Source organism: Cherax quadricarinatus, unplaced genomic scaffold (genome assembly GCF_038502225.1).
Source record: "Cherax quadricarinatus isolate ZL_2023a unplaced genomic scaffold, ASM3850222v1 Contig1316, whole genome shotgun sequence".
Lineage (NCBI taxonomy): Eukaryota > Metazoa > Arthropoda > Malacostraca > Decapoda > Parastacidae > Cherax > Cherax quadricarinatus.
Genome location: NW_027196342.1, coordinates 6113 through 33422, shown reverse-complemented (window position 1 = coordinate 33422; position 27310 = coordinate 6113). Strand labels below are relative to the sequence as shown.

General features: G+C 39.1%; 1 protein-coding gene across 2 annotated transcripts in view; it reads right to left on the bottom strand.

Moving 5' to 3' along the window:
- The window catches only part of LOC128697281 (tripartite motif-containing protein 59), a 68288-nt gene extending 41188 nt beyond the window's left edge, over window positions 1-27100 (bottom strand). For both annotated transcript variants that reach the window (XM_070080944.1, XM_070080945.1), the window contains exons 1-3: window positions 26972-27100; window positions 17200-17415; window positions 2374-3075 (exon numbers count right to left, since the gene is read on the bottom strand). In XM_070080944.1, coding sequence (XP_069937045.1) covers window positions 2374-3075; window positions 17200-17202 — 705 coding nt within the window. In that variant the 5' untranslated portion in view covers window positions 17203-17415; window positions 26972-27100. The remainder of the gene's footprint in view (window positions 1-2373; window positions 3076-17199; window positions 17416-26971) is intronic.
- Window positions 27101-27310: the final 210 nt, after the last annotated feature.

Here is a 27310-nt window from a genome sequence, read left to right as displayed (position 1 = left end):
CTAATATATCCCCTGTACCTCCCTTCAACCCTTCCTAATATATCCCCTGTACCTCCCTTCAACCCTTCCTAATATATCCCCTGTACCTACCTTCAACCTTCCTAATATATCTCCAGTAACTTCCTTCAACCTTCCTAAAATATCCCCTGTACCTTCCCTCAACCCTTCCTAATATATCCCCTGTACCTTCCTTCAACCCTTCCTGCGATATCCCTCGTCCCTCCCTTCAACCCTTCCTAGGATATCCCCTGTACCTTCCTTCAACCCTTCTTAGAATATCCCCTGTACCTTCCTAGGATATCCCTTGTACCTTCCTTCAACCCTTCCTAGCACATCACCTGTACCTATTCTTTAACCTTCCTTGGATATCTCTTGAAGCAACCACTCAGGGAGGTACTACCATCCTGTGGTAGTAGGTTCGTAGGCAGCAACCACCCTGGGAGGTACTACCATCCTGTGGGAGTGGGTTTATAGACAGCAATCACCCTGGCAGGTATTGTGATCCTGTGGTAGTAGGTTGGTAGATAGCAACCACCCAGGGAGGTACTAACATCTTGTGGTAGTAGGTTGGAAGACAGCAACCACCCAGGGAGGTACTACCATCCTATTGTAGTAGGTTGGTACAGAGCACCCACCCAGGGAGGTACTATCATCCTGTGGTAGTAGGTTTATAGATAGCAATCACCCTGGGAGGTACTGCCATCCTGTGGGAGTAGGTTTATAGACAGCAATCACCCTGGGAGGTTCTCTGATCCTGTGGTAGTAGGTTGGTAGATAGCAACCACCCAGGGAGGTACTACCATCCTGTGGTAGTAGGTTGGTAGACAGCAACCACCCAGGGAGGTACTACCATCCTGTGGTAGTAGGTTGGAAGACAGCAACCACCCAGGGAGGTACTACCATCCTGTGGTAGTAGGTTGGTACAGAGCACCCACCCAGGGAGGTACTACCATCCTGTGGTAGTAGGTTTATAGACAGCAATCACCCTGGGAGGTACTGCCATCCTGTGGGAGTAGGTTTATAGACAGCAATCACCCTGGGAGGTACTGTGATCCTGTGGTAGTAGGTTGGTTGACAGCAACCACCCAGGGAGGTACTGCCATCATGTGGTAGTAGGCTGGTAGATAGCAACCACCCAGGGAGGTACTACCATCGTGTGGTAGTAGGTTGGTAGACAGCAACCACCCAGAGAGGTACTACCATTCTGTGGTAGTAGGTTTGTAGACAGCAACCACCCAGGGAGGTACTACCATCCTGTGGTAGTAGGTTGGTAGACAGCAACCACCCAGGGAGGTACTACCATCCTGTTGTAATTGGTTGGTAGGCAGCAACCACCTAAGGAGGTACTACCATCCTGTGGTAGTAGGTTTGTAGACAGCAACCACCCAGGGAGGTACTACCATCCTGTGGTAGTAGGTTGGTAGACAGCAACCACCCAGGGAGGTAATACCATCCTATTGTAATAGGTTGGTAGACAGCAACCACCCAAGGAGGTACTACCATCCTGTGGTAGTAGGTTTGTAGAGAGTAACCACCCAGGGAGGTACTACCATCCTGTGGTAGTAGGTTGGTAGACAGCAACCCTCCAGGGAGGTACTACCATCCTGTGGTAGAAAGCTGGCAGACATCCGCCACCCAGGGAGGTACTACCATCCTATGGTAGTAGGTTGGTAGATAGCAACCACCCAGGGAGATACTACTATGCTGTGGTAGTAGGTTGGTACGCAGCAACCACCCAGGGAGGTACTACTGTCCTACCAAATGAGTGTAAAACAGAAGCCTGTAATTGTTTTACATAATGGTATGATTGCTGGTGTTTTTTTTCTGTCACATAAATATGCATAATTTCAAGTATGTACAAGCACACAAACACACCCCTTTGGGTTTTCTTCTCTTTTCTTACTAGTGCTTTTTCTTGTTTATTTCCTGTTATTTCCATGGGGAAGTGGAAGAGAATTCCTCCCCTGTAAGCCATGCATGTCATAAGAGGTAACTAAAATGTCAGGAGGAAGAAGCTAATGACCCCTTATCCTGTATACAATACTAAATTTATAAAGAAACTTTTGTTTTTCTTTTTGGGCCACCCTCCTTCAGTGGGATATGGCCAGTGCAATGAAAGAAGAAAGATATATTTAATAATAGATAACTTAAGGAACGAGCTCGAGTTTTTATGCGCGCAGTACAAAAATAATTGAAAAATATGGAAATGAAGTATTGTTGACAGAAAAATAGTTTAAGAATCTCGCAACATTTTGGTGAAAATCACATTTTAATATTGCTCTTAAAGTTGTATATATTTACAGAACAGAATCAATATATAAAAATGAATTAAGAAATTGTTTAGAAAGTTCAATAATGTCTGTGGCATCATACCTTTACTGAGGTGTAGACAGTGTTAACATCTGGGAAGAGTTCCTGACACTTCTGGATCCAATCTTCAACCTCCACGTTGTAGTGATCAGCCTCATCAAAGGTTGTGACGACCTCCTGTGCAGTGTTGACTGTGTTGAGGTTCTCCAGCATTGTCTGCAGCTGCTTCTTTCCTGCTTCTCCTTCTGTTGTCATAGTCAGCACACTGGTATCCTCCTGTTCCAGGAGCTCTATCGCTGCCTTGTTCTGCTCCAGCAGATCATAGAGTCTGTCCTGCAGTTGGTGATGCTGGGTCTTCCAGTCCCTCACCTGTCCCTGGTACTTGCCCAGCTGGGACAGTGCTTCTTCACACTCAATTATAAGGTTACTGATACTGCTCTTGTGTTCCTGTACCAAAGATCGTAACTTCTTGCTGATGCCTCTTGTGCGATCTTGACCACATTTTGTTGACACACTTTGCACTGATGTAACCTGGATACTTCTGAGTTTCTTTATCACAGCCTCCATAGCATAGTTGATCGGGAACTGAGTAGCATCTGTGGCACTGTGCTCAGCACGACAGCTGGGGCAGGTGAGCTGAGCATTCTTAATTGTATCTTCAATACATTGAGAGCAGAATGTGTGACCACACGGCAGATTGCGTGGTCGACGTAGTTCATCATAATTGTTAAAGCACACTTTACACTCCTCTGGTTTATCGTTATCCTGTAGAAAATAAATATTAAGTATGGTCTGCAGTTGTGGATTGCTGCATATCCTGGTAGAGGGTAGATATCTATTGTGTCCTGCTTAAGCCAGGTCTCAGTAAGAATAATGCGGGAGAAGGGTGTCTTTAGTGATTCAGGGAGTGCCAGGAGGTCGTCATAGTGTTTGCTTAAGGACCTGATGTTGTAGTTAAGTACTGATAGACTTTTAGCAGTGTTCAGGATAGTGCTGGCTTGTGATGCTGTGTAATAAAGACAGTTACTTTCCAATAGGTTTTGATTGGGTGTCAGATTATGGAGGTTTAGATCAGGGTCAACATGATCAATCATCTTCTAGGTTTAAATTATGGTTATTTATATCCTTAGTTGTGTGTTGAGTTCTAGTACTGATATCTGTAGTGGTGGGAAGTTTGGACAAGTACATAGCTAGAGTATTTTGGTCATACAGAGTATAGTCACTACTACACATAATGAAGTTGATGATGTCTATGTGTTGTGCTAGAATGAACTAAAGTACAACTAGGTATAAACTAATAATATAAAAATACAAATTAAAAATAACACAAGATTCTCACTAGTAATTGCACTAAGATCTAATATAATGACTTTGGTACAGTCTATTTATTGAGCTAGAATGAGCTATAGTACAACTAGGTTTAATCTAGTAATATAAAAATACAAATTAAAAATAGCACCAGACTCTCACTAGTAATTACACTATGGTCTAATATAATGAATTTGGTATTGACTATGTATTGAGCTAGAATGAGCTATAGTACAACTGAGTTTAATCTAATAGAGTAAAACTAGATTTAAATTGACAAGATAAAATACACAAGTTAAGGTAGCAAAAGAATAATAAAAAAAAATGATAAAAATAAAAATGGCAATGACTTGGTTATAATATGCTAGTAAGATGGTAGACAGGATGATATAAAAGTTGTAGTTGAAAATACTAGCTTAAAAAAGTACAGAATAAAAAAGGGCAATAAAAAAAGTTTACAATAAGTTTGGTCAATATAGTTTAAAGTAAAATTGGGCAATAATAGGGATTTTAGAATAAAATTGGGCAAATGAGTATTTCTTAAAGTGAGGTAGAATTATTGAGGACAATTTATGGTTAGTTTAAAATAAAACAAGATAGAACAGTGATGTGGTAAGATGTAAAAAAGGAGATACATTCTGTAGATATTAAACACAATTAAGACTATGAGGTAGAATGGTCGTTGAATACAGCAATGACAATCAAAAGTACTTGGGGTATTAGAATTTTAGGGGGGCACAAATTTATGACAATTTAACACTAACGGTGGACTGTGGGTATTATCTGCACTTTACTCTGATTCTGTTAGTCCAGCCTCACTTAGGAATGTTTTAAGGTCATGTTCTGTAAAGATGAAGTATCTCTTCTCAGTGGGCTGTTTCCTAACTGCGATTTTTCCATCCCTCACAAAGCACTGGTGGGTTTTTTGGGCATAGCATAATTTTCTTAGCCGATAAGCTGTAATGTAGTTACAGTGAACGCCCACTTAATGCCTGGATCAGATAGTGCCAAAATCAGATAACGCCTCGCTTTGGCATAAAAACATGGGCTCCGATAACACCTAAAAACTCGGTTAGGAGATTTCATCCCAAATGCGTCTGCTCGGCGCCATGAGCGAGCCTGGCCAGTCACTCAGTCTACCAGCCAGTGTGCCACTGTTTACAAGCCATTGCTGTCGATTCCACATGTACCTGCCATATGTTTTGTATTATTCCACTGTTTTCAGTGCTTGCAACCACTAAATAAGCCACCATGGGCCCCAAGAAAGTTTCTAGTGCCAAACCTGTGGTAAAAAGGGTGAGGTGTACCACTGAACTGAAAAAGAAGATAATAGAAAAGTACGAAAGTGGAGTGCATATCTCGGAGTTGGAAAAGTTATACAACAAACCCCATCCAACCATCACTATTATCTTGCACAACAAAAAGGCAATCAAGGCAGCTGTTGTTGCAAAAGGTACAAGTGTGATTACAAAACAAATTGCAAATACTCAAAGAAGTGGAGAGACTGTTATTGGTGTCGACAAACGAGAAAAAATTTTCAGGGGATAGTATATCTCAGTCAATAATATGTGAAAAGGCAAGGCAGTTGCATGATCTCACTAAGAAAATGCCTCCAAATAGTGCTGGTGCTGATGAATTTAAGGCTAGCAAAGGCTGGTTTGAGAGATTTAAGAATCATAGTGGCACACACAGTGTGATAAGGCATGGTGAGGCTGCCAGGTGAGACAAAAAAGCAGCTGAAAAATATGTGCAGGACTTTAAGGATTACATAGAGACTGAAAACTTAAAACCAGAGTAAGTGTTTAATTGTGACGAAACAGGCCTGTTTTGGAAGAAAATGCCAAACAGGACCCACATTACTCAGGAGGAAAAGGCACTGCCAGGACATAAGCCTATGAAAGACAGGCTAACATTAATGTTGCATAGTAATCCTAGTGGTGATTGCAAAGTGAAGCCTTTAGTGGTGTATCACTCTGAAACTCCAAGGGTGTTCAAGAAAAATAATGTCATCAAGACTAAATTGTGTGTGATGTGGAGATCGAACAGTAAGGCATGGGTCACTAGGGAAATTTTCATGGACTGGTTTTATGGTGTGTTTGGCCCCACTGTGAAAATTTACCTCCTGGAAAAGAAATTGTCACTCAAGTGCCTCCTGGTAATGGACAATGCTCCTGCTCATCCTCATGACTTGCAAGAACAAATTGCAGGGGAGTTTAGCTTTGTTAAAGTGAAGTTTTTGCCTCCTAATACAACGCCTCTCCTCCAGCCCATGGACCAGCAGGTCACTGCAAATTTCAAAAAACTCTACAGAAAAGCAGTGATTCAAGTGCTTTGAATTGACCTCAGACACTGAATTGGCCCTAAGAGAGTTTTGGAAAGATCATTTCAGTATCCTCAGTTGCATAAACCTTCTAGGTAAGGCTTGGGAGGGAGTGACTTGCAGGACTTTGAACTCTGCTTGGGAAAAACTGTGGCCACAATGTGTACAAGAGGCTTGGGGCTAACCCTCAGGAACCTATGCCAGTAGTGGAAGCTATTGTGTCATTGGGGAAGTCCATGGGGTTGGAGATTTGTAGCGAGGATGTGGAAGAGTTGGTGCAGAATGATGATGAACTAACCAATGCAGACCTGCAAGAGCTTGAGGTGCATCAGCAACAGATCACAGCTCAGGAAAGCGCTTCAGAGCAGAAGGAAGTGAGACGGAGGAAGCTGTCTTCATCAAGGATTAAGGAAATGTGTACAATGTTTACAAAGGTGCAAGCATTTAAACAACAACAAACATGGCCACCACCACAAACATCCAAGATAATTCCTTCCATGGATTTGATATGAACATTACTGACCCAGAAATAGGTAAACTCGTTAGAATCCAGAATAAAAAAAACATAATTTTAACTCAGGAAATGCAGGAACTTAAAACCTCCAATGACATGTTAACCCAGGAAATTAAGGAATTACAAACATCCAATACACAACACCTCGGTGAGATCACAAATCTTGAACAAAAACTAAATACACTGAAACAACTAAGCAACACCCACACCCAGTCTGAGGACACCATCAACCACCTGAAAGATCAAGTTACCCAACTAAACACCAACATCAAGAATGAAAGAGCAAGAGTGGACTTACAACTTTCCAATGTTATGAACAACTTCCAAGACCACTTCGACCAACAGCAACTAGTTGTAGTAAATAGCAACCTTCTACCACTAACTATAACTTATAAAACATGTAAACAAACCACCCTACAACTTACCCAAGATCATCTCAACGTACCTACTGATGACATAAAGGAGTGTAAAGTGATAGGTTATCAAACTGGGAAGAAATCAGTGATACTAAAGTTCAACTTTAGCTCACAAATTAATGAACTATTAAGGATATCTGTTAATATGAAAACAGATGTTGATGTCAATGAATGCATGACCAAAATAAGACCAAATTTCCTCTACAGATTAATAAAGCTACAATACAACTGAAAAATCCACCAGTGCTTTGCAAGGGATGGAAATACTTGCAATAAAGAAGGAATCAACAGGAAGGAGATATTTCAGTTCTACTGAACTCAGTAGAAATTAAATAAAGAAAATTCTAAGTGATGCTGGTTTAACTGAGTCAGAATAAAATACAGTTTGTACCCACTTTCCAAAAGTAGTGTTATGAAACCCCTACTTTTTTCATCCAGTTATTTTCTATAAAACCTAATCCTTATTACCATATTGTCAATCTGACAGCAGTAAATTGCATAAGCTGTCTAATCACTACCTTATAGTTTACACTCTTGTTAGACACCAAGATCACCATCTTGTTTGCCTACAAAGGTATACAATTCAATTTTTTTATATTTGTATAAAATTCTATTTTTTTTTTTATATTTCTAACTGTCTTTTACCATCCTCCATTAGTCCAGAACTATATGTCTATTAGGTTTTATAATCTACTGAAACAATATACACTTACACCATTATTGTTCAATCAACCCATTTTTACAGGCATTAATATTACCCTTTATTACCTTTCTGCAATTCATTATCATTTAAATATTTATCAGTTAACCCCAAATGCTCAATGCTGACATCAACCCTGAACTGAACCTACATAATCTAAATCCCAGCCACCATTCAACTGAAAGCAATTGTCTTTACTACAAAGCAATGGAAGCCAGTACTGTCCTAAGCAGTGCCAGATATATTACAATTTTGAATTACAATATTAGATCCTAAGTAAGCACTATGATGACCTCCTGGCACTCCTAGATTCATTAAAGGCAACCTTCTCCTGTATTATTCTTACTGAAACCTGGCTTAAGCAAGACACAATAGACATCTACACACTACCAGGATACACAGCAATCCACAACTGCAGACCAGAACAAATTGTGGGAGATATTGCCATCTGTTATTCTAATGAACTATCATGTAGCAACACCATATCTTTCAATGATGAGTATGGTGAATATATATTCACAAATTTCTCTGTAAAAAAAAATTAAAAACCTATAGCAATTTGGACCATATACAGGATGCCTCATATTAATATCCCAGCCTTTAGTGATAAACTAAAAACATTGATTACAGATACACAAATAAATAAGCACCACATACTACTAGCAGGAGACTTCAGCATCAACCTTGACCTAACAGATGACGAATCTGTTGTTGGTCATATGTTAGGTCAAGGTTAATGCTGTTAGGTAAAGGTTGACTTCATCAACAATATGAACAATACACTACTCATACCAGCAATTACAAAATAAACAAGACTGAGATAAGTGCAACCATAATTGAACATATATGGACAAACATACTAGCCCCCCTTAGAGTGGGGATAATTATGGACAACACTACTGACCACTACACAACCTTCCTCCTAACAAACATATGTAAACAATCAATGGAATATAATAAGTTCTCCTTTCAACTCCATGACGAAGCATCAATAAGTAACTTCACTGCTGAACTAAGCTCAGTTGACTCTCTTACAGAATTTTTTGTTGTTGTTGGTATCAATGAATGGGTAGAGATATTTCTAAACAAAATTCAAAGATAATATAACAAACATTGTCCCATAAAAACTAAACAGATCACAAATACAATACTAAGTTGTCCATGGCTTACTAACAGCATCCTAAGATCCATCAATATGAAACATCAATATGAGAAACAATATAGAAGGGGCTTAATAACTAAACAATTTATCAAACACTATACATCAGTCCTCACCAAATTAATCAGAAAGTTCATGCAACTATAGTATTCTAATAGATTTACTGAAATGAAACGAGACATAAAAAAGACCTGGAAAACACTCTCAGACCCTGGACACCACAAACTGAACACAGTAATATTGTACTAAATGAAACAAACTGAAACTCCAGCCTACTGATACAGCTAACAAGTTAAATGGTTTCTTCTCAATCACAGGATCAAATCTCACCAGTAAAATTCCAACTGGCAATGTCTGAGTTAATGATTATCTAGGTGGAAACTTCCCAACATCCCTCTATCTTACACCAACACAGCCCACTGAGGTTACCATAATTATTAACTCTTTAAAAAACAAATCAGAAAATGTAACCCAAGCACCACTACTACTGTATAAATGAGCAGCTCGAATCCTTTCACCCACCATTGCATTACTCTTTAACAAATTACTAAAAACCAACACTTTCCTGGCATCACTCAAGCAAGCAAGGATTACACCAGTACACGAAGGTGGTGACCCAGCAGATGTAAACAATTATACACCAATATCAAACTTGCCTTTACTTTCCAAAATCTTTGAGAAACTCATATACTAAAGCTTATTTATACTCCTTCATAACATCACAAAGCATCCTTAACCCATGCCAGTTTGGCTTCAGGAGAAACAAAAGCACAAATAACAATAATAAAAATGCTAGACCTACCTTACATAACATTGGACTCTTTATTGACCTCAAGAAAGTTTTTGATACAGTAGATCAGAGCATCCTACTCCTCATGCTTGATCATTATGGTATAAGAAGCCATGAACTTGCATTTATCAAGTCCTACTTAACTAAAAGAAAGCAATATGTCTCTGTCAATTATACAACCTCCTCAACAAGACCCCTGGACACTGGTGTACCACAAGGTAGCATTCTTGGCCCCCTCCTTTTCCTTTATACATAAATATTCCAAACACATCACAACAGCTTACGTCTGTTCTCTTTGCTGATGACATGACTTTTGTCATCTCCCACCCAAATCTAGCCTCACTCAACACTGTTGTTAATGAAGAACTCGCAAAAATAGCAAACAGGCTGAGCATCAGTAAACTCACACTTAATATAGACAAAACTTTTAACATTATGTTTGAGAGTAGAGTAAGTGAGGTCCAACTAAACATTATGCTTAACAACACCCTTATTGCTCAACATAATGATGGAAAATTCCTGGGTCTGAACCTTGATATTAACCTGAAATTCAACACATAACAAAGTTTCTAAAACAGTTGGCATCCTCTTGAAGATACATTACTATGTACCACAAACAGCACTACTTACACTACACTAATCACTGATCTATCCATACCTCACCAATGGTATTTGTGCCTGGGATTCTGCAATGAAAAACCACCTAAAATCAATAACACAACATAAAGCCGCAGTGCAAACGATCACACAATCCACTGCTAGACAACACAACCCCCCACTCTTCAAAGACCTATACCTACACAGTATACAAAATATTCACTCATTCTATTGTGCAACCCACATTTGCAGAACAATCAATTCTAATATAAGTTCCAACCTGAAACGCTTTCTTGATGGTTGCAATAAGGCTCAGACACAACACTAGGCACAAAAACCTCTATGACACTCCCGTGTCAGGCAGAATCTTTTCAAAAACTCGTTGTACATTAAAGGTCCCAAAATTTGGAACTCCCTGCCAGAAATCTCCAGAATCACTGGTTCAGCTAGCATTTTTATAACTATAATTAAAAAACACTTTATCTCCTTAGCCTATCCCAGCCCATCATAAATACTATGTAAAACCTATATATGTATATGAATTCGATCAATATCATGAGCATAGGTAAAACTTTCTCATCGATATATACTTATTTATTTATTTATTAATTTGAACATGATACAGAGAAGTACAAAAGAATACAGTTAAATGCAGCATGCCAAAGCCACTTGTATGCATAGCATTATGGGCAGGCTTAAAATTAACTTAAGATTAACTAAGCAATGATGTATTCAGTGGTAAAACATTATTGTAAACAGATAACAATAAAGCACAAATGAGTATTACAAAGACAGGTCATATGGTTGCATGCATTGCTGTACAATCCCCTGCTCTTCCTCATATACATCAATGATCTTCCAAACGTATCTCGACACCTGAACCCCATTCTCTTTGCTGACGACACGACTTATGTCATCTCTCACCCTAATCTTGCCACCCTCAACACCATTTTTAATGAGGAGCTGATCAAAATATCGACTTGGATGACAGCCACTAAACTTACGCTTAACGTTGACAAAACCTACTACATTATGTTTGGTAGCAGAGCAGGAGATGCGCAAATTAACATTAAGATCGACAACACTCTAATTGCCAGGCATAAAGAGGGCAAATTCCTAGGCCTATACCTCGACAACAACCTGAACTTCAGCACCCATATCCAACACATAACCAAAAAAGTATCCAAAACGGTTGGGATCCTCTCCAAGATACGATACTACGTGCCGCAAACTGCCCTTCTCACACTATACCATTCACTTATATATCCATACCTCACCTATGCTATCTGTGCTTGGGGTTCAACTGCAGCAACACACCTAAAGCCAATAATAACCCAACAAAAAGCCGCAGTAAGAATAATCACTAAATCCCATCCCTGGCAACACACCCCCCACTTTTCATAGATCTAAACTTACTCCCTGTTCAGTACATCCACACTTACTACTGTGCAATCTACATCTACAGGACCTTAAATTCCAATATTAACCTTGACCTAAAATGCTTTCTTGATAGTTGTGACAGAACCCACAGGCACAACACCAGACACAAACATCTCTATGACATTCCCCGTGTCCGACTAAACCTTTACAAAAATTCAATGTATGTCAAAGGCCCTAAAATCTGGAACACCCTACCTGAAAATTCCAAAACTGCAGACACATTCATCACCTTCAAAACTACCATCAGAAAACATCTTACCTCCCTGATACACCCTGTCAACTAATAATACGAATACCACCTGGTGGTTCACACTTACACTCACTCACCCATTTGACCATAAACAGAAATATCAATCTCAATCTCAAAATAATGAATCTTAACTAGTCATAAGTTGGCCTGTGATACTCCAATACTGAAACTATGTATAGTGCCAAAACAAAAGCATTCACATTGCTAAACTCACACTAGTATTTAGTCACTTAGCCATAATACCAACTTACCTCATAATTTTGTAATATTTTAAACTTAAGATTTAATATAAGTCTGCCCGAAATGCCTAGCTTGCTAGGTGTTCTAGTGGTACACTCTGTAATTATTATTTTACTACATGTAAACCACACAATAACCAAATTCTGTAAACTCAGCATTGTAATCCTTATAGAGAATAAACTTTGAATTGAATTGAATTGAATTGAATAGAATGGAGTATTCTGTTAGGTAGTGTAATTAAAAAATAACAAAGTTTGATTGGGTCTTAGGTTTAACATTTATGTGATACAATTATGAGAAACATTTAAGATATACAATTTATAAGATGCAATTAATCAGTATTTATTTGGTTGTGGGTGAGTAAGTGATCTTTGAGAAGAGACTTGAATTGTGTCTGCCTATGGTTATCAACCTAATTCATTCCAGAAGGGCGACCTAACATTTAAATGGCCAAAAACCAAAATAATATTTCCCATAAGAATAAACGGAAATACAATTAATCCATTCCAGACAAAAATAGTCACAAAAAATATATTTTTTAACAATTATATAAGTATTACATACCTTTATTGAAGACTAATGTTGGCTTCTGGAAGATAGGGAGGAGGAAAGAGGGAGGAATTAGTGTTTGTAAGAGGAATCCCCCTCCATAAAGACTTCAGGTGGCAAAGCCCTCTCTCAGGTTACATCCCTTCTTTGTCTTTTAATGCCACTAGGACCAGCTTGAGAATCACTGGGCCTCTGTCACAAATCTATCCATAGAGGTCTGTTTCTGGCATCTCTTTAAGATTTCCCTGAAGTAGTACAGGGTTTTGTCAGTGAACATGTTGCAGATATGGCTTGTTTCAGCTTGATCAGTGTGGTATTTCTCTACAAAAGCTTGCACCCTAGTCCACACTGCAAACATGTCTTTAATCTCTGAAGAAGGCACCTCCTTCACTCCCTCTTCTTCCTCCTCTGAAGCAAGTTCCTAAGCTGCAGTGTGTTGCTGTTTGAGTTGAAGCTCTTACAGCTCATCAGTGGCTAGCTCATCCCTGTGGTCCTCCACCAACTCTTCCACATCCTCGCCATTCACCTCCAACCCCAGGGGCTTCCCCAGTGCTACAATAGAGTCCACAGGGATGGCAGGGTAAGGGTCAGCCTAAAACCCTTCAAAATCCCTCTCTAGGACACAACCTGGCCACAATTTTCTCCAAGCAGAGTTCAAAGTCTTGGAGGTCACTCTTTCCCAAGCCTTACCTATAAAGCTTATGCAATTGAGGATACTGAAGTGATTCTTCCAGAACCCTCTTAGGGTCAACTGAGTGTCTGAGATCACTTCAAAGCACTTTTGAAACACTGCTTTTGTATAGAGTTTTTTGAAGTTAGAAATGATTTGCTGGTCCATGGGCTGGAGGAGAGGAGAGGTGTTAGGAGGCAAGAACTTCACTTTCATAAACCTGAAGTCCCTAAACACTTGGTCTACCAAGTCTGGAGGATGTGCAGGAGCAGTGTCCAGTATCAGGAGGCACTTGAGTGGCAATTTCTTTCCCAGGAGATATTTTGTCACACTTGGGCCAAACACATCATTAACCCACTCTTTGAAAATTTACCTTGTGACCCATGCCTTATGTTTAGCTTTTCACATCACACACAATCTATTCTTGATAACATTGCTTTTCATGAACACTCTAGGATTTTCTGAGTGATACACCAGTAAAGGTTTCACTTTGAAATCCCCACTAGCATCACCACACAACAAAAGAGTAAGCCTGTCTTTCACAGGCTTGTGTCCTGGCAGTGCCTCTTCCTCCTGTATGATGTAGGCCCTGTTTACCATTTCCTTCCAAAACAGGCCTGTTTTGTCACAACTGAACACTTGTTGGGGTTTGAATCCTTCAACCTTTACAAAGTCCTTGAATTCCTGTACATTCTTTTCAGCTGTACATTTATCAGAACTTGTAGCCTCTCTATGCCTTACAACACTGTGTATGCCACTACACTTCTTAAATCTCTCAAACCAGCCTTTGCTGGCCCTAAAAAATTCACTACCAGCAGCACTTGTTCCAAGAGTTTTCCGTAGAAGTTCCTCATGTAACAGCCTTGCCTTCTCACAAATAATAGATTCCATAACACTGTCTCCCACTAATTGTTTTTCCTTAACTCACAATAACAACAACTTTTCCATCTGTTCCATTATTGGTGACCGTTGTTTCGTTAGAAAAGTTACTCCTTTTGCAACATCAGTATCCTTGATTTGTTCTTTCTTTGCCAGGATAGATGTTTATTTCTTTTCCCTAGTAAGTAAGTAAGTAAGTAAATTTATTCAGGTATACACAAATACAGTTACATAGAATTATCATACATAGCAGCATATGTGTAGAGAACCTAGGATAACCCAAAAAAGTCAGACAGAGTGACTTATTTCCTGGCAAGTTCCAGCACCCACATACCACTCTCATATTTTTCAATCACTTCATGCTTTAAATTCGATGGTGTTTCTCACTTTTTTTACCACAGGAACTTTCTTTGGAGCCATGGTTACTTATTTTGCAGTTGCACTGCAAAAAAAAAAAAAAAAAAAAAAAAAAATTGGAAAACAAGTAAAATGTTAGGATGTATGAACAGAAGCTTCCTCATGCACCGAGAGACACAGCCAAACTGATGTGCAAGTGGCCCCAGCTGGTGGATGGATGGGTCCGCAATGGTCGATCACAAAAATAATGGCCAATCACTAGGAGCCGAAAAACTGGCAGATCACCAAGTTGGCTGATAACAGGAACAGCCGTTAACCGAGGGTCCACTGTAATTAAAATTGTACGTCTTCTCTACTAGAATTATTAAAGCCACATAGCATTACCCAAGAGGATACTCAGTTCTCTTGTATTCATTGTAACTCATCTAATTACCATATGAACTGTTATTGTCTTATTAATCTTAAGTTAATTTTAAGTTTGCCCAAAATGCATCTGCTAGAAAAATGACAGGATGGATAATGAGAACCTTCAAAACTAGGGAGGCCAAGCCCATGATGACACTCTTCAGGTCACTTGTTCTATCTAGGCTGGAATATTGCTGCACTCTAACAGCACCTTTCAAGGCAGGTGAAATTGCCGACCTAGAAAATGTACAGAGAACTTTCACGGCGCGCATAACGGAGATAAAACACCTCAATTACTGGGAGCGCTTGAGGCTTCTAAACCTGTATTCCCTGGAACGCAGGAGGGAGAGATACATGATTATATACACCTGGAAAATCCTAGAGGGACTAGTACCGAACTTGCACACGAAAATCACTCACTACGAAAGCAAAAGACTTGGCAGACGATGCACCATCCCCCCAATGAAAAGCAGGGGTGTCACTAGCACGTTAAGAGACCATACAATAAGTGTCAGGGGACCGAGACTGTTCAACTGCCTCCCAGCACACATAAGGGGGATTACCAACAGACCCCTGGCAGTCTTCAAGCTGGCACTGGACAAGCACCTAAAGTCAGTTCCTGATCAGCCGGGCTGTGGCTCGTATGTTGGTTTGCGTGCAGCCAGCAGCAACAGCCTGGTTGATCAGGCGCTGATCCACCAGGAGGCCTGGTCACAGACCGGGCCGCGGGGGCGTTGACCCCCGAAACTCTCTCCAGGTAAACTCCAGGTAATACAAAGGGGCTTTTGGCATGTACACCCAATTATTATTCTCCTTTTTACAAACGTGTACAGTGGACCCTCGACCAACAGTATTAATCTGTTCCAGAGAGCTTATCTTTAGGTGAATTTATCGTTAGTCGAATTAATTTTCTCTATAAGAAATAATGGAAATCCAATTAATCCATTCCAGACAGCCAAAAGTATTAAAAAAAATATTTTTTTTCATGAAATATACATTTCCCTACAAAGAAAACAATGGGACATGAACAATAACTGCATAAATAAATGCTAAAATGACATTTACCTTTATTGAAGAGTATTGATGAGTGATGAGACACTGTTTTTCTTGAACATTCTGGGATTTTCAGAGTGATACATGAGTAAAGGCTTCACTTTGCAATCCCCACTTGCATTACAATAAAACATGAAAGTTAGCCTGTCTTTCATAGGCTTGTGTCCTAGGAGTGCCTTTTCCTCCTGAGTAATATAGGTCCTGTTTTGCATTTTCTTCCAGAACAGGCTTGCTTCATCACAATTGAACACTTTTTGGGGTTGGAATTTTTCAGCTTTTCCATGCCTTATCACACTGTGTATGCCAGTATGATTCTTAAATCTCTCAAACCAACCTTTGCTAACCTTAAATTCAACAATATGAGCACTAGTTTGAGGTATTTTTTCCTGTTCACATGGGTGTTAGTCGACTGGTGTGGGTCGCATCCTGGTGGACAAGATTAAGGACCCCAATGGAAATAAGTTAGACAGTCCACGATGATGCACTGACTTTCTCGGGTTATCCTGGGTGGCTAACCCTCCGGGGTTGTTTCTCAGTGATTGTTTCTCGTTAAGCCACATCAACAACACTCTCTACAAATTCGAGTAGTACAGCTGATGGTGGTGCAGCAGCAGCTGGCGATGGTACAGCAGCAGCTGACGGTGGTGCAGCAGCAGCTGACAGTGGTGCAGCAACAGCTGATGGTGGTGCAGGAGCAGCAGCTGATGGTGGTGTAGCAACAGATGACCATGGTACAATAGTATTTCAATAGCATTTCTCTCCCTTTTTATCACAGGGTTGACACTAGAAGCTTTCTTTGGGCCCGTGGTGGATTATTTAGCAGTTACAAGCACTAAAAACAATGGAATAATACAAAATATATTGCATGTATGCGTGAAACCGTCCATCTTGGCTTGTAAACAATGGCACACTAGGTGAAGGCAGGACAGCTGAGGCGCGCTCAGCTGGACAGACAGGCAGACACATTTGGGACAAATGCTGTTAGTCGAGTTTTTCATCATTGGTCGGGCCAAAATTTTTATGCTAAAACGCTTTGTTGGGCGATTTTTTCGTTAGATGATACCTTCATTGGTCAGGGGTCCACTGTATCATGTCAAATCAAAATATCATTATTATAAGAAATATTTATATCTAATGATTACCTTACAAATAAATGATGAGCAAAGGCAGGTATCAAGAGCTGGAGCTCTACCTTTTCAGATATAAATGAGTGAAAATATCCAAATATAAAAATTAACTTACCATCCTCAATGGCCCTTGAGTGAAACTTTACTGACGGTGGAACTATGTGCGATGTGGTCAGTGGTCCAGCAGTGGGACTGGCCAAGATGTTGCCTGTGGTCAGTGGCCCAGCAGTAGAACTGGCCAAGATGTTGCCTGTGGTCAGTGGCCCAGCAGTGGGACCGGGCAGCAAGTTGCTTGTGGTTGGTAATCAATGGGTACTGGATGTAATGCTCCCTGTGTTGGGATAAACATCTTTATTTGTACTTAATACAAACAATTATTTATTATAAATAAAGAAAGGTTAACCCTTAAACTGTCCAAATGTAGATCTACACTCGCTCGCGTGGCGCTCCGAACGTGGATCTATGTTCGATTTTACATGCTTTCTTGTGTAAAAAAGGTAGATCTACGTTTGGAGTGCTACTCGAGTGAGCATAGATCTATGTTTGGACAGTTTAAGGGTTAATTTGCAGGTTTATGTTCCATGGGCATCATGAATTATGAATACCAAATTTTTCTCATTGCTACAACTGAAATTTTTCAGTTTCTAAATATGCTTCTCTTATTTACTGATTCTGCAGCTGTTGAATATAAATAAAGATTACACCACATACAGTGAGGTATGTTGTAACAAACAATTTATACAACAAATATTTACATAAACATTAATTCTCTCCTCTGCCTCCTGTCCTGCAAGCTCAGCAACATGAAACTAGGATAAAATACAGTATTTTTTTTTATTATTTTTGTACTAATTTGTTTTATTACAAGTGTTAATGGTATTCTTTATTCCTAGAGTTTAGATGCACATTTATGCATTTTTCACAATTTTATATTATATTTTTCATTGTTATGTGGTTATATTATAGCATACCTCACTGTACATAGAATACAAGTACTATAAACAGAATTGTATATCAAGTACTATATACAGTAGGGCCCCGCTTTACAGTGTTTCGTCTTATGGCATACTGTTAATACAGCGATGTCAAATTATGAAAAAAATTTGCTATATGGCAAGGGGTCTTTCAAATACAGAATGCCTCACCTGGTTTTTTACATTCTCTGTGACTACATCTGTTATGTCTGGGAACTTTCCAAAATTTCAAGTATTTTAAACTTTTCAGGGTTTCCGACGTACTAGTACGGCTTACACACCAGGGTTATTCACGTACTAGAATGCCTAAACTCTAGCACATTCAAATCTAGTGAGAGAAAGCTGGTAGGCCTACATATGAAAGAATGGGTCTATGTGGTCAGTATGCACAGTACAAAAAAATCCTGCAGCACAGTGCACAATGAGAAAAAACAAACTCCGACCATGTTTTAGGATTAAAAGTGACATTGCAGTGTATTATCATATGGTATTTATGGTGGTATTCTAGTTTTCCTGATCTCATTTTATAGAATGGAAGACATATTACAGAAACAGAGATGATTTTGATTGGTGTCATAATGAAAAGTACCTTGAAATTGAGCTCAAAGTAGCAGAAACATTCTATTTTTACCAAATTTCAAAAGTAAACAAATCATGTCAAGCGTCCAATACATGTCAACTGGTGAGTCTAATATTCTTTCACAAGTGCACTGATATTATTTATACCATTTCAACACCATTTCTACACTAATGCAGTAGTCTGCATAACAGTAAATCTTCTATTTTTTGTGAGAATAAAAATTCAAAATCAAAAGCAAAAGAGATGTAAGAGGGGCCTGGGGACATAACTAATGAACAGAGAAAATGTTATTTTAGTGTCAGGAATGTCTGTCTTGCTTTTTCTGCACCCTATTTGGAAATTGCCATCTTCTGAAATCTGTGTGTAACTGGCAAAATTGCCAATTTCTGACCACTTTATTGCATACTTGAAATCAGTAAACGGGTGGTTTCTTGTATTCATTCGATAGAAAAGATGGAGTTCTAGTGAAATAGATATGATTTTTGTTGACTAGTACACTGAAATTGGCCAAAAGCAGAGCTCAAAGTGGGCGAAATTGCCGATGGGTCAACTTCGTTGAGACCGCTAACTTCACGAGAGCTTAATTCCGTAACTTTTCCATCAAATTTCATACTTTTGGTGTCATTATGATCGGGAAAATATTCTCTGTCATTTCATAAGAAAAAATAATTTTTCTTTCCAAAATATTATCAACCCTGAGAACGAGTTCAGGAGAGGGCCTCTAGACGTTTTAACAGGGCGTATTTTATATGTACTATGATAATTATACTTATGTGTACCTGAACAGGTATCATCAAACTTACAACCGAGATCGGTTCCGACAAACCGGTCGTAAGTCGAAATGGACGTGAGTTAAACCTTACTACTGAATATGAACATCACGGTTTTGTAATGACTTTATTTTATTGTTTTATTTTGGTATTTAATTTTTTACTTTACTTTTTATGCTGTTAGTACTGTATTTTATACTGAAAGGTTTAGGATAAACACTGTGTACAACACAGACAGTTGTTTATTTCCCAGAAATTTGGCATAGAAAACACGGTCATAAGTCAAATGGTCGTATGTCGAGCAGGTCGTAAGTCGGATGGTATGTGTACCTAAATATATTTACACACTGCGCTGGTGTGCAGGTACACATTAAAATCACTAAGAGTCTCTCTACTCATGACACCAATACTACATAATAATCACTCTTGGGCACATCAAATGTCTTATTTTAAATTAATATTAACCTTTTCAATTCAATTCAATTCAATTCAAAGTTTATTCTCTATAAAGATTACAATGTTGAATTTACAGAATTTGGTTGTTGTGTGGTTTACATGTAGTTAAATAATGATTACAGCGTGTACCACTAAAATGCCTAGCATGGCTAGGCATTTCTGGCAGACTTAGTTTAATTCTTTATTTTAAAATATTACAAATTATGAGGTAAGTTGGTATTATGGCTAAGTGACTAAATACTAGTTTGTGAGTTTAGCAAAGTGAATGCTTTTGTTTTGGCACAGTACATAGTTTCAGTATTGGAGTATCATAGGATTCATTATTTTAAGATTGAGATTAATATTTCTGTTTATGGTCAAATGGGTGAGTGAGTGTAAGTGTGAACCACCAGGTGGTATTCGTGTAGTTAGTTGATGGGGTGTATCAGGGAGATATGATGTTTTCTTATGGTAGTTTTGAAGGTGATGAATGTGTCTGCAGTTCTAGAGTTCTCAGGTAGGGTGTTCCAGATTTTAGGGCCTTTGACATACATTGAATTTTTGTAAAGGTTTAGTCGGACACGGGGAATGTCGTAGAGATGTTTGTGTCTGGTGTTATGCCTGTGGGTTCTGTCACAACTATCAAGAAAGCGTTTTAGGTCAAGGTTGATATTGGAGTTTAAGGTCCTGTAGATGTAGATTGCACAGTAGTAAGTGTGGATGTACTGAACAGGGAGTAAGTTTAGATCTATGAAGAGTGGGAGGGTGTGTTGCCAGGGATGGGATTTAGTGATTATTCTTACTGCAGCTTTTTGTTGGGTTATTATTGGCTTTAGGTGTGTTGCTGCAGTTGATCCCCAAGCACAAATAGCATAGGTGAGGTATGGATAAATAAGTGAGTGGTATAGTGTGAGAAGGGCATTTTGCGGCACATAGTATCGTATCTTGGAGAGGATCCCAACCGTTTTGGATACTTTTTTGGTTATGTGTTGGATATGGGTGCTGAAATTCAGGTTGTTGTCAAGGTATAGGCCTAGGAATTTGCCCTCATTATGTCTGGTAATTAGAGTGTTGTCGATCTTAATGTTAATTTGTGCATCTCCTGCTCTGCTACCAAACATAATATAGTAGGTTTTGTCAGTGTTAAGCGTAAGTTTATTGGCTGTCATCCAAGTCGATATTTTGATCAGCTCCTCGTTAACAATAGTGTTGAGGGTGGCAAGATTAGGGTGAGAGATGACATAAGTCGTGTCGTCAGCATAGAGAATGGGTTTCAGGTGTTGGGATACGTTTGGAAGATCATTGATGTATATGAGGAAGAGCAGGGGACCAAGAACACTTCCCTGCGGAACTCCAGTATCAAGTGGCCGTGTTGTTGATGCTGTGTCTTTAATGGTGACATACTGATACCTATTAGTAAGGTAAGATTTGAAATAAGCAAGCACATGGCCTCTTATACCGTAATGGTCAAGTTCGTGGAGTAGGATGTCATGGTCTACTGTGTCAAAAGCTTTTCTTAGGACAATAAAAATTCCTAGTGGATATTCCTTATTTCCCAATGCTGTGTAAAGCAGATCTAGCATTTTTATGATTGCATCATTAGTGCTTTTATTTTTCCTGAATCCAAATTGGCAGGGGTTGAGTATGTTTTGTGCTGTTATAAATGAATATAGTCTTCTGTGCACGTGTTTCTCAAAGATTTTGGATAGCAATGGTAAGTTTGATATTGGCCTATAGTTGTTTAAGTCTGTAGGGTCACAACCTTTATGTATTGGTGTAACCCTTGCCATCTTGAGTAGTTTCGGGAAGGTGCTAGTTTCTAGTGACTTGTTAAAAAGTAATGAAATAGCACGCGAAAGGATATGGGCCGCTCGCTTGTACAGTAATGGTGGGACATTAGACAGATTCCCTGAGTTGTTTTTAAGAGACTTTATAATCTCGGTGACTTCCGAGGGCTCAGTTGGTGCAAGATAGAAGGAATTTGGGAAATTCCCATCTAGGTAGTCCCCGGCATGGGCATTGCTATGTGGGATTTTATTGGCGAGATTAGATCCTATGGTTGAGAAGAAGTCGTTTATCTTGTTAGCTGTGTCAGTGGGATGTAGTGGTGTTTCATTAGGTTTAGTTAGGACAATATTCTTGGTTTTTTTCAGTTTGTGGGTCCCTAGAATCTGAGAGAGTGTTTTCCTGGTCTTTTTTATATCTCCTCTAGTGTCTGTGATTCTACTGGAGTAGTATAGTTGTTTGGCTTTCTTTATTACTTTGGTGAGAACTGATGAATAGTGTTTAAGAATATCTTTGTGTATTAAGCCCTGTCTATATTGCTTTTCATATTGGTGTTTCTTGTCAATGGATTTCAGAATGGTGCTGGTTAGCCATGGGCAACCAAGCCGTTTGTTTGTGATCTGTTTCATTTTTATAGGGAAATGTTTGTTGTATAGTATAAGTAATTTGTTAAGAAAAATGTCTGTCCAGTCATCAGTACCATTGGCCTTGGAGAATTCTGCAGGCCAGTCAACAATCTCTAGGTCAGCTGTGAACTTCCTTATTGAGGCCTCGTCATGGAGTCTAAATGAGACTTTGTTGTATTCAAGTGGTGGTTTACTAATGTTTGTCAGGAGGAAGGTAGGGTAGTGGTCTGTAGTGCTATCTGTGATTATCCCTGATTTAAGGGGGGCTAGTATATTGGTCCATATGTGGTCTATTATGGTTGCACTTGTCTCAGTGAGCCTGGTTGGTTTAGTTATTGTTGGTATGAGAAGTGTGTTGTTCATATTGTTGATGAAATCAGTTACAGGCTGATCATCTAGTAAGCCAAGGTTGATGTTGAAGTCTCCAGCTAAGAGAAGGTGGTGCTTATTCATTTGTCTGTTTGTTATTAGTGACTTTAATTTCTCACTGAAATTTGGGATGTTTGTGTGAGGAATCCGGTAAATGGCACCGATTGTTATAGGTGTCTTAAGTTTTTTTACAGTAAAATTAGCAAAAATGAATTCCCCATATTCATCACTAAAGCAAGTGGTGCTAATACAAGATAATTGGTTAGAGTAATAGATTGCAATACCACCCCCAACTTGGTTTGGTCTGCAGTTGTGAATTGCTGTGTATCCTGGTAGAGGGTAGATATCTATTGTGTCCTGCTTAAGCCAAGTCTCAGTAAGAATAATGCAGGAGAAGGGTGTCTTTAGTGATTCAAGGAGTGCCAGGAGGTCATCATAGTGTTTGCTTAAGGACCTGATGTTGTAGTTAAGTACTGATAGACATTTAGCATTGTTTAGGATAGTGCTGGCTTGTGATGCTGTGTAATAAAGGCAGTTACTTTCCAATAGGTTTTGATTGGGTGTCAGATTATGGAGGTTTAGATCAGGGTCAACGTGATCAATCATCTTCTAGGTTTAAATTATGGTTATTTGTATCCTGAGTTATGTGTTGAGTTCTAGTACTGATATCTGTAGTGGTGGAAAGTTTGGATAAGTATATAGCTAGAGTATTTTGGTCATATAGAGTATAGTCACTACTACACATAATGAAGTTGATGTTGTCTATGTGTTGTGCTGGAATTAACTAAAGTACAACTAGGTATAAACTAGTAATATAAAAATACAAATTTAAAATAGAACAAGACTCTCACTTGTAATTGCACTAAGGTCTAATATAATGACTTTTGTGGAGTCTATGTTTTGAGCTAGAATGAGCTATAGTACAACTAGATTTAATCTAATAATATAAAAATACAAATTAAAAATAGCACCAGTCTCTCACTAGTAATTGCACTATGGTCTAATATAATGAATTTGGTATTGACAATAGTACAACTGAGTTTAATCTAATAATATAAAAAAGGCACAAGACTCTCAATTGTAATTGCACTAAGGTTTTATTTAAGTTGTTTACAAGAATTAGAGTATAACTAGATTTAAATTATTTTATTTTTATTTTATTATCACACTGGCCGCTTCCCACCAAGGCAGGGTGGCCCGAAAAAGAAAAACTTTCACCATCATTCACTCCATCGCTGTCTTGCCAGAAGGGTGCTTTACACTACAGTTTTTAAACTACAACATTAACACCCCTCCTTCAGAGTGCAGGCACTGTACTTCCCATCTCCAGGACTCAAGTCCGGCCAGCCGGTTTCCCTGAACCCCTTCATAAATGTTACTTTGCTCACACTCCAACAGCACGTCAAGTATTAAAAACCATTTGTCTCCATTCACTCCTATCAAACACGCTCACGCATGCCTGCTGGAAGTCCAAGCCCCTCGCACACAAAACCTCCTTTACCCCCTCTCTCCAACCTTTCCTAGGCCGACCCCTACCCCGCCTTCCTTCCACTACAGACTGATACACTCTTGAAGTCATTCTGTTTCGCTCCATTCTCTCTACATGTCCGAACCACCTCAACAACCCTTCCTCAGCCCTCTGGACAACAGTTTTGGTAATCCCGCACCTCCTCCTAACTTCCAAACTACGAATTCTCTGCATTATATTCACACCACACATTGCCCTCAGACATGACATCTCCACTGCCTCCAGCCTTCTCCTCGCTGCAACATTCATCACCCATGCCTCACACCCATATAAGAGCATTGGTAAAACTATACTCTCATACATTCCCCTCTTTGCCTCCAAGGACAAAGTTCTTTATCTCCACAGACTCCTAAGTGCACCACTCACTCTTTTCCCCTCATCAATTCTATGATTCACCTCATCTTTCATAGACCCATCCGCTGACATGTCCACTCCCAAATATCTGAATACATTCACCTCCTCCATACTCTCTCCCTCCTATCTGATATTCAATCTTTCATCACCTAATCTTTTTGTTATCCTCATAACCTTACTCTTTCCTGTATTCACCTTTAATTTTCTTCTTTTGCACACCCTACCAAATTCATCCACCAATCTCTGCAACTTCTCTTCAGAATCTCCCAAGAGCACAGTGTCATCAGCAAAGAGCAGCTGTGACAACTCCCACTTTATGTGTGATTCTTTATCTTTTAACTCCATGCCTCTTGCCAAGACCCTCGCATTTACTTCTCTTACAACCCCATCTATAAATATATTAAACAACCACGGTGACATCACACATCCTTGTCAAAGGCCTACTTTTACTGGGAAAAAATTTCCCTCTTTCCTACATACTCTAACTTGAGCCTCACTATCCTCGTAAAAACTCTTCACTGCTTTCAGTAACCTACCTCCTACACCATACACTTGTAACATCTGCCACATTGCCCCCCTATCCACCCTGTCATACGCCTTTTCCAAATCCATAAATGCCACAAAGACCTCTTTAGCCTTATCTAAATACTGTTCACTTATATGTTTCACTGTAAACACCTGGTCCACACACCCCCTACCTTTCCTAAAGCCTCCTTGTTCATCTGCTATCCTATTCTCCGTCTTACTCTTAATTCTTTCAATAATAACTCTACCATACACTTTACCAGGTATACTCAGCAGACTTATCCCCCTATAATTTTTGCACTCTCTTTTATCCCCTTTGCCTTTATACAAAGGAACTATGCATGCTCTCTGCCAATCCCTAGGTACATTACCCTCTTCCATACATTTATTAAACAATTGCACCAACCACTCCAAAACTATATCCCCACCTGCTTTTAACATTTCTATCTTTATCCCATCAATCCCGGCTGCCTTACCCCCTTTCATTTTACCTACTGCCTCACGAACTTCCCCCACACTCACAACTGGCTCTTCCTCACTCCTACAAGATGTTATTCCTCCTTGTCCTATACACGAAATCACAGCTTCCCTATCTTCATCAACATTTAACAATTCCTCAAAATATTCCCTCCATCTTCCCAATACCTCTAACTCTCCATTTAATAACTCTCCTCTCCTATTTTTAACTGACAAATCCATTTGTTCTCTAGGCTTTCTTAACTTGTTAATCTCACTCCAAAACTTTTTCTTATTTTCAACAAAATTTGTTGATAACATCTCACCCACTCTCTCATTTGCTCCCTTTTTACATTGCTTCACCACTCTCTTAACCTCTCTTTTTTTCTTCATATACTCTTCCCTCCTTGCATCACTTCTACTTTGTAAAAACTTCTCATATGCTAACTTTTTCTCCCTTACTACTCTCTTTACATCATCATTCCACCAATCGCTCCTCTTCCCTCCCGCACCCACTTTCCAGTAACCACAAACTTCTGCTGAACACTCTAACACTACATTTTTAAACCTACCCCATACCTCTTCGACCCCATTGCCTATGCTCTCATTAGCCCATCTATCCTCCAATAGCTGTTTATATCTTACCCTAACTGCCTCCTCTTTTAGATTTAAATTGACAGGATAAAATACACAAGTTAAGGTAGCAAAAGAATAATAATAAAAAAAATGATAAAAATAAAAATGGCAATGACTTGGTTATAATATGCTAGTAAGATGGTAGACAGGATAATATAAAAGTTGTAGTTGAAAATACTAGTTTAAAAAAGTATAGAATAAAATGGTCAATAAAAGAAGTTTACAATAAGTTTGATCAATATAGTTTAAAGCAAAATTGGGCAATAATAGGGATTTTAGAATAAAATTGGGCAATTGAGTATTTCTTAAAGTGAGGTAGAATTATTGAGGACAAGTTATGGCTAGTTTATAATAAAATAAGATGGAACAGTGATGCGTTAAATTGTAAAAAAAGGAGATAGATTCTGTAGATATTAAACAAATTAAGACTATGAGGTAGAATGGTCGTTGAATACAACAATGACAATCAAAAGTAGTTGGGGTATTAGAATTTTAGGGGGGCACAAATTTATGACAATATAACACTAACTGTGGACTGTGGGTATTATCTGCACTTTACTCTGATTCTGTTAGTCCAGCCTCACTTAGGAATGTTTTAAGGTCATGTTCTGTAGAGATGAAGTATCTCTTCCCATTGGGCTGTTTCCTAACTGCAATTTTTCCATCCCTCACAAAGCACTGGTGGATTTTTTGGGCATAGCTTAATTTTCTTAGCCGATAAAGAAGGTTTTGTCTTATTTTGGTAAGGCACTCATTGACGTAAACATCAGTTTTCATAGAAATAGATGTTTTTAGTAGGTTGTTTCTTTGTAGGCTAGTTTGGAATTTTAACAGCACTGTTTTTCTTACCTGCTTGGTAGCCCATCAGTTTGCAATCCTTTAGGTCATCACTACGTATGTTAAGGCGAAGTTGGTCCTTGATAAGCTGTAGGGTGGTCTCCATGCAGGTCTCTTGGGTGACTGTGGGTGGGAGATGTTTGCTGTTAACTACAACAGTGTCAGATTATGGTCTTGGAAGTTGGTTATGACATTGGCAAGTTGTTGGTCCACTCTTGATCTTTCCTCTGTAATGTTGGTAGTAAGTAGGGTGACTTGGTCTTTTAGAGTGTTGATGGTGTCTAGGGACTGGGTGTGGGTGTTGCTTTTTTGTTCCAGAGTGTCTACTTTATGTTCAAGAGCAGCGATCTT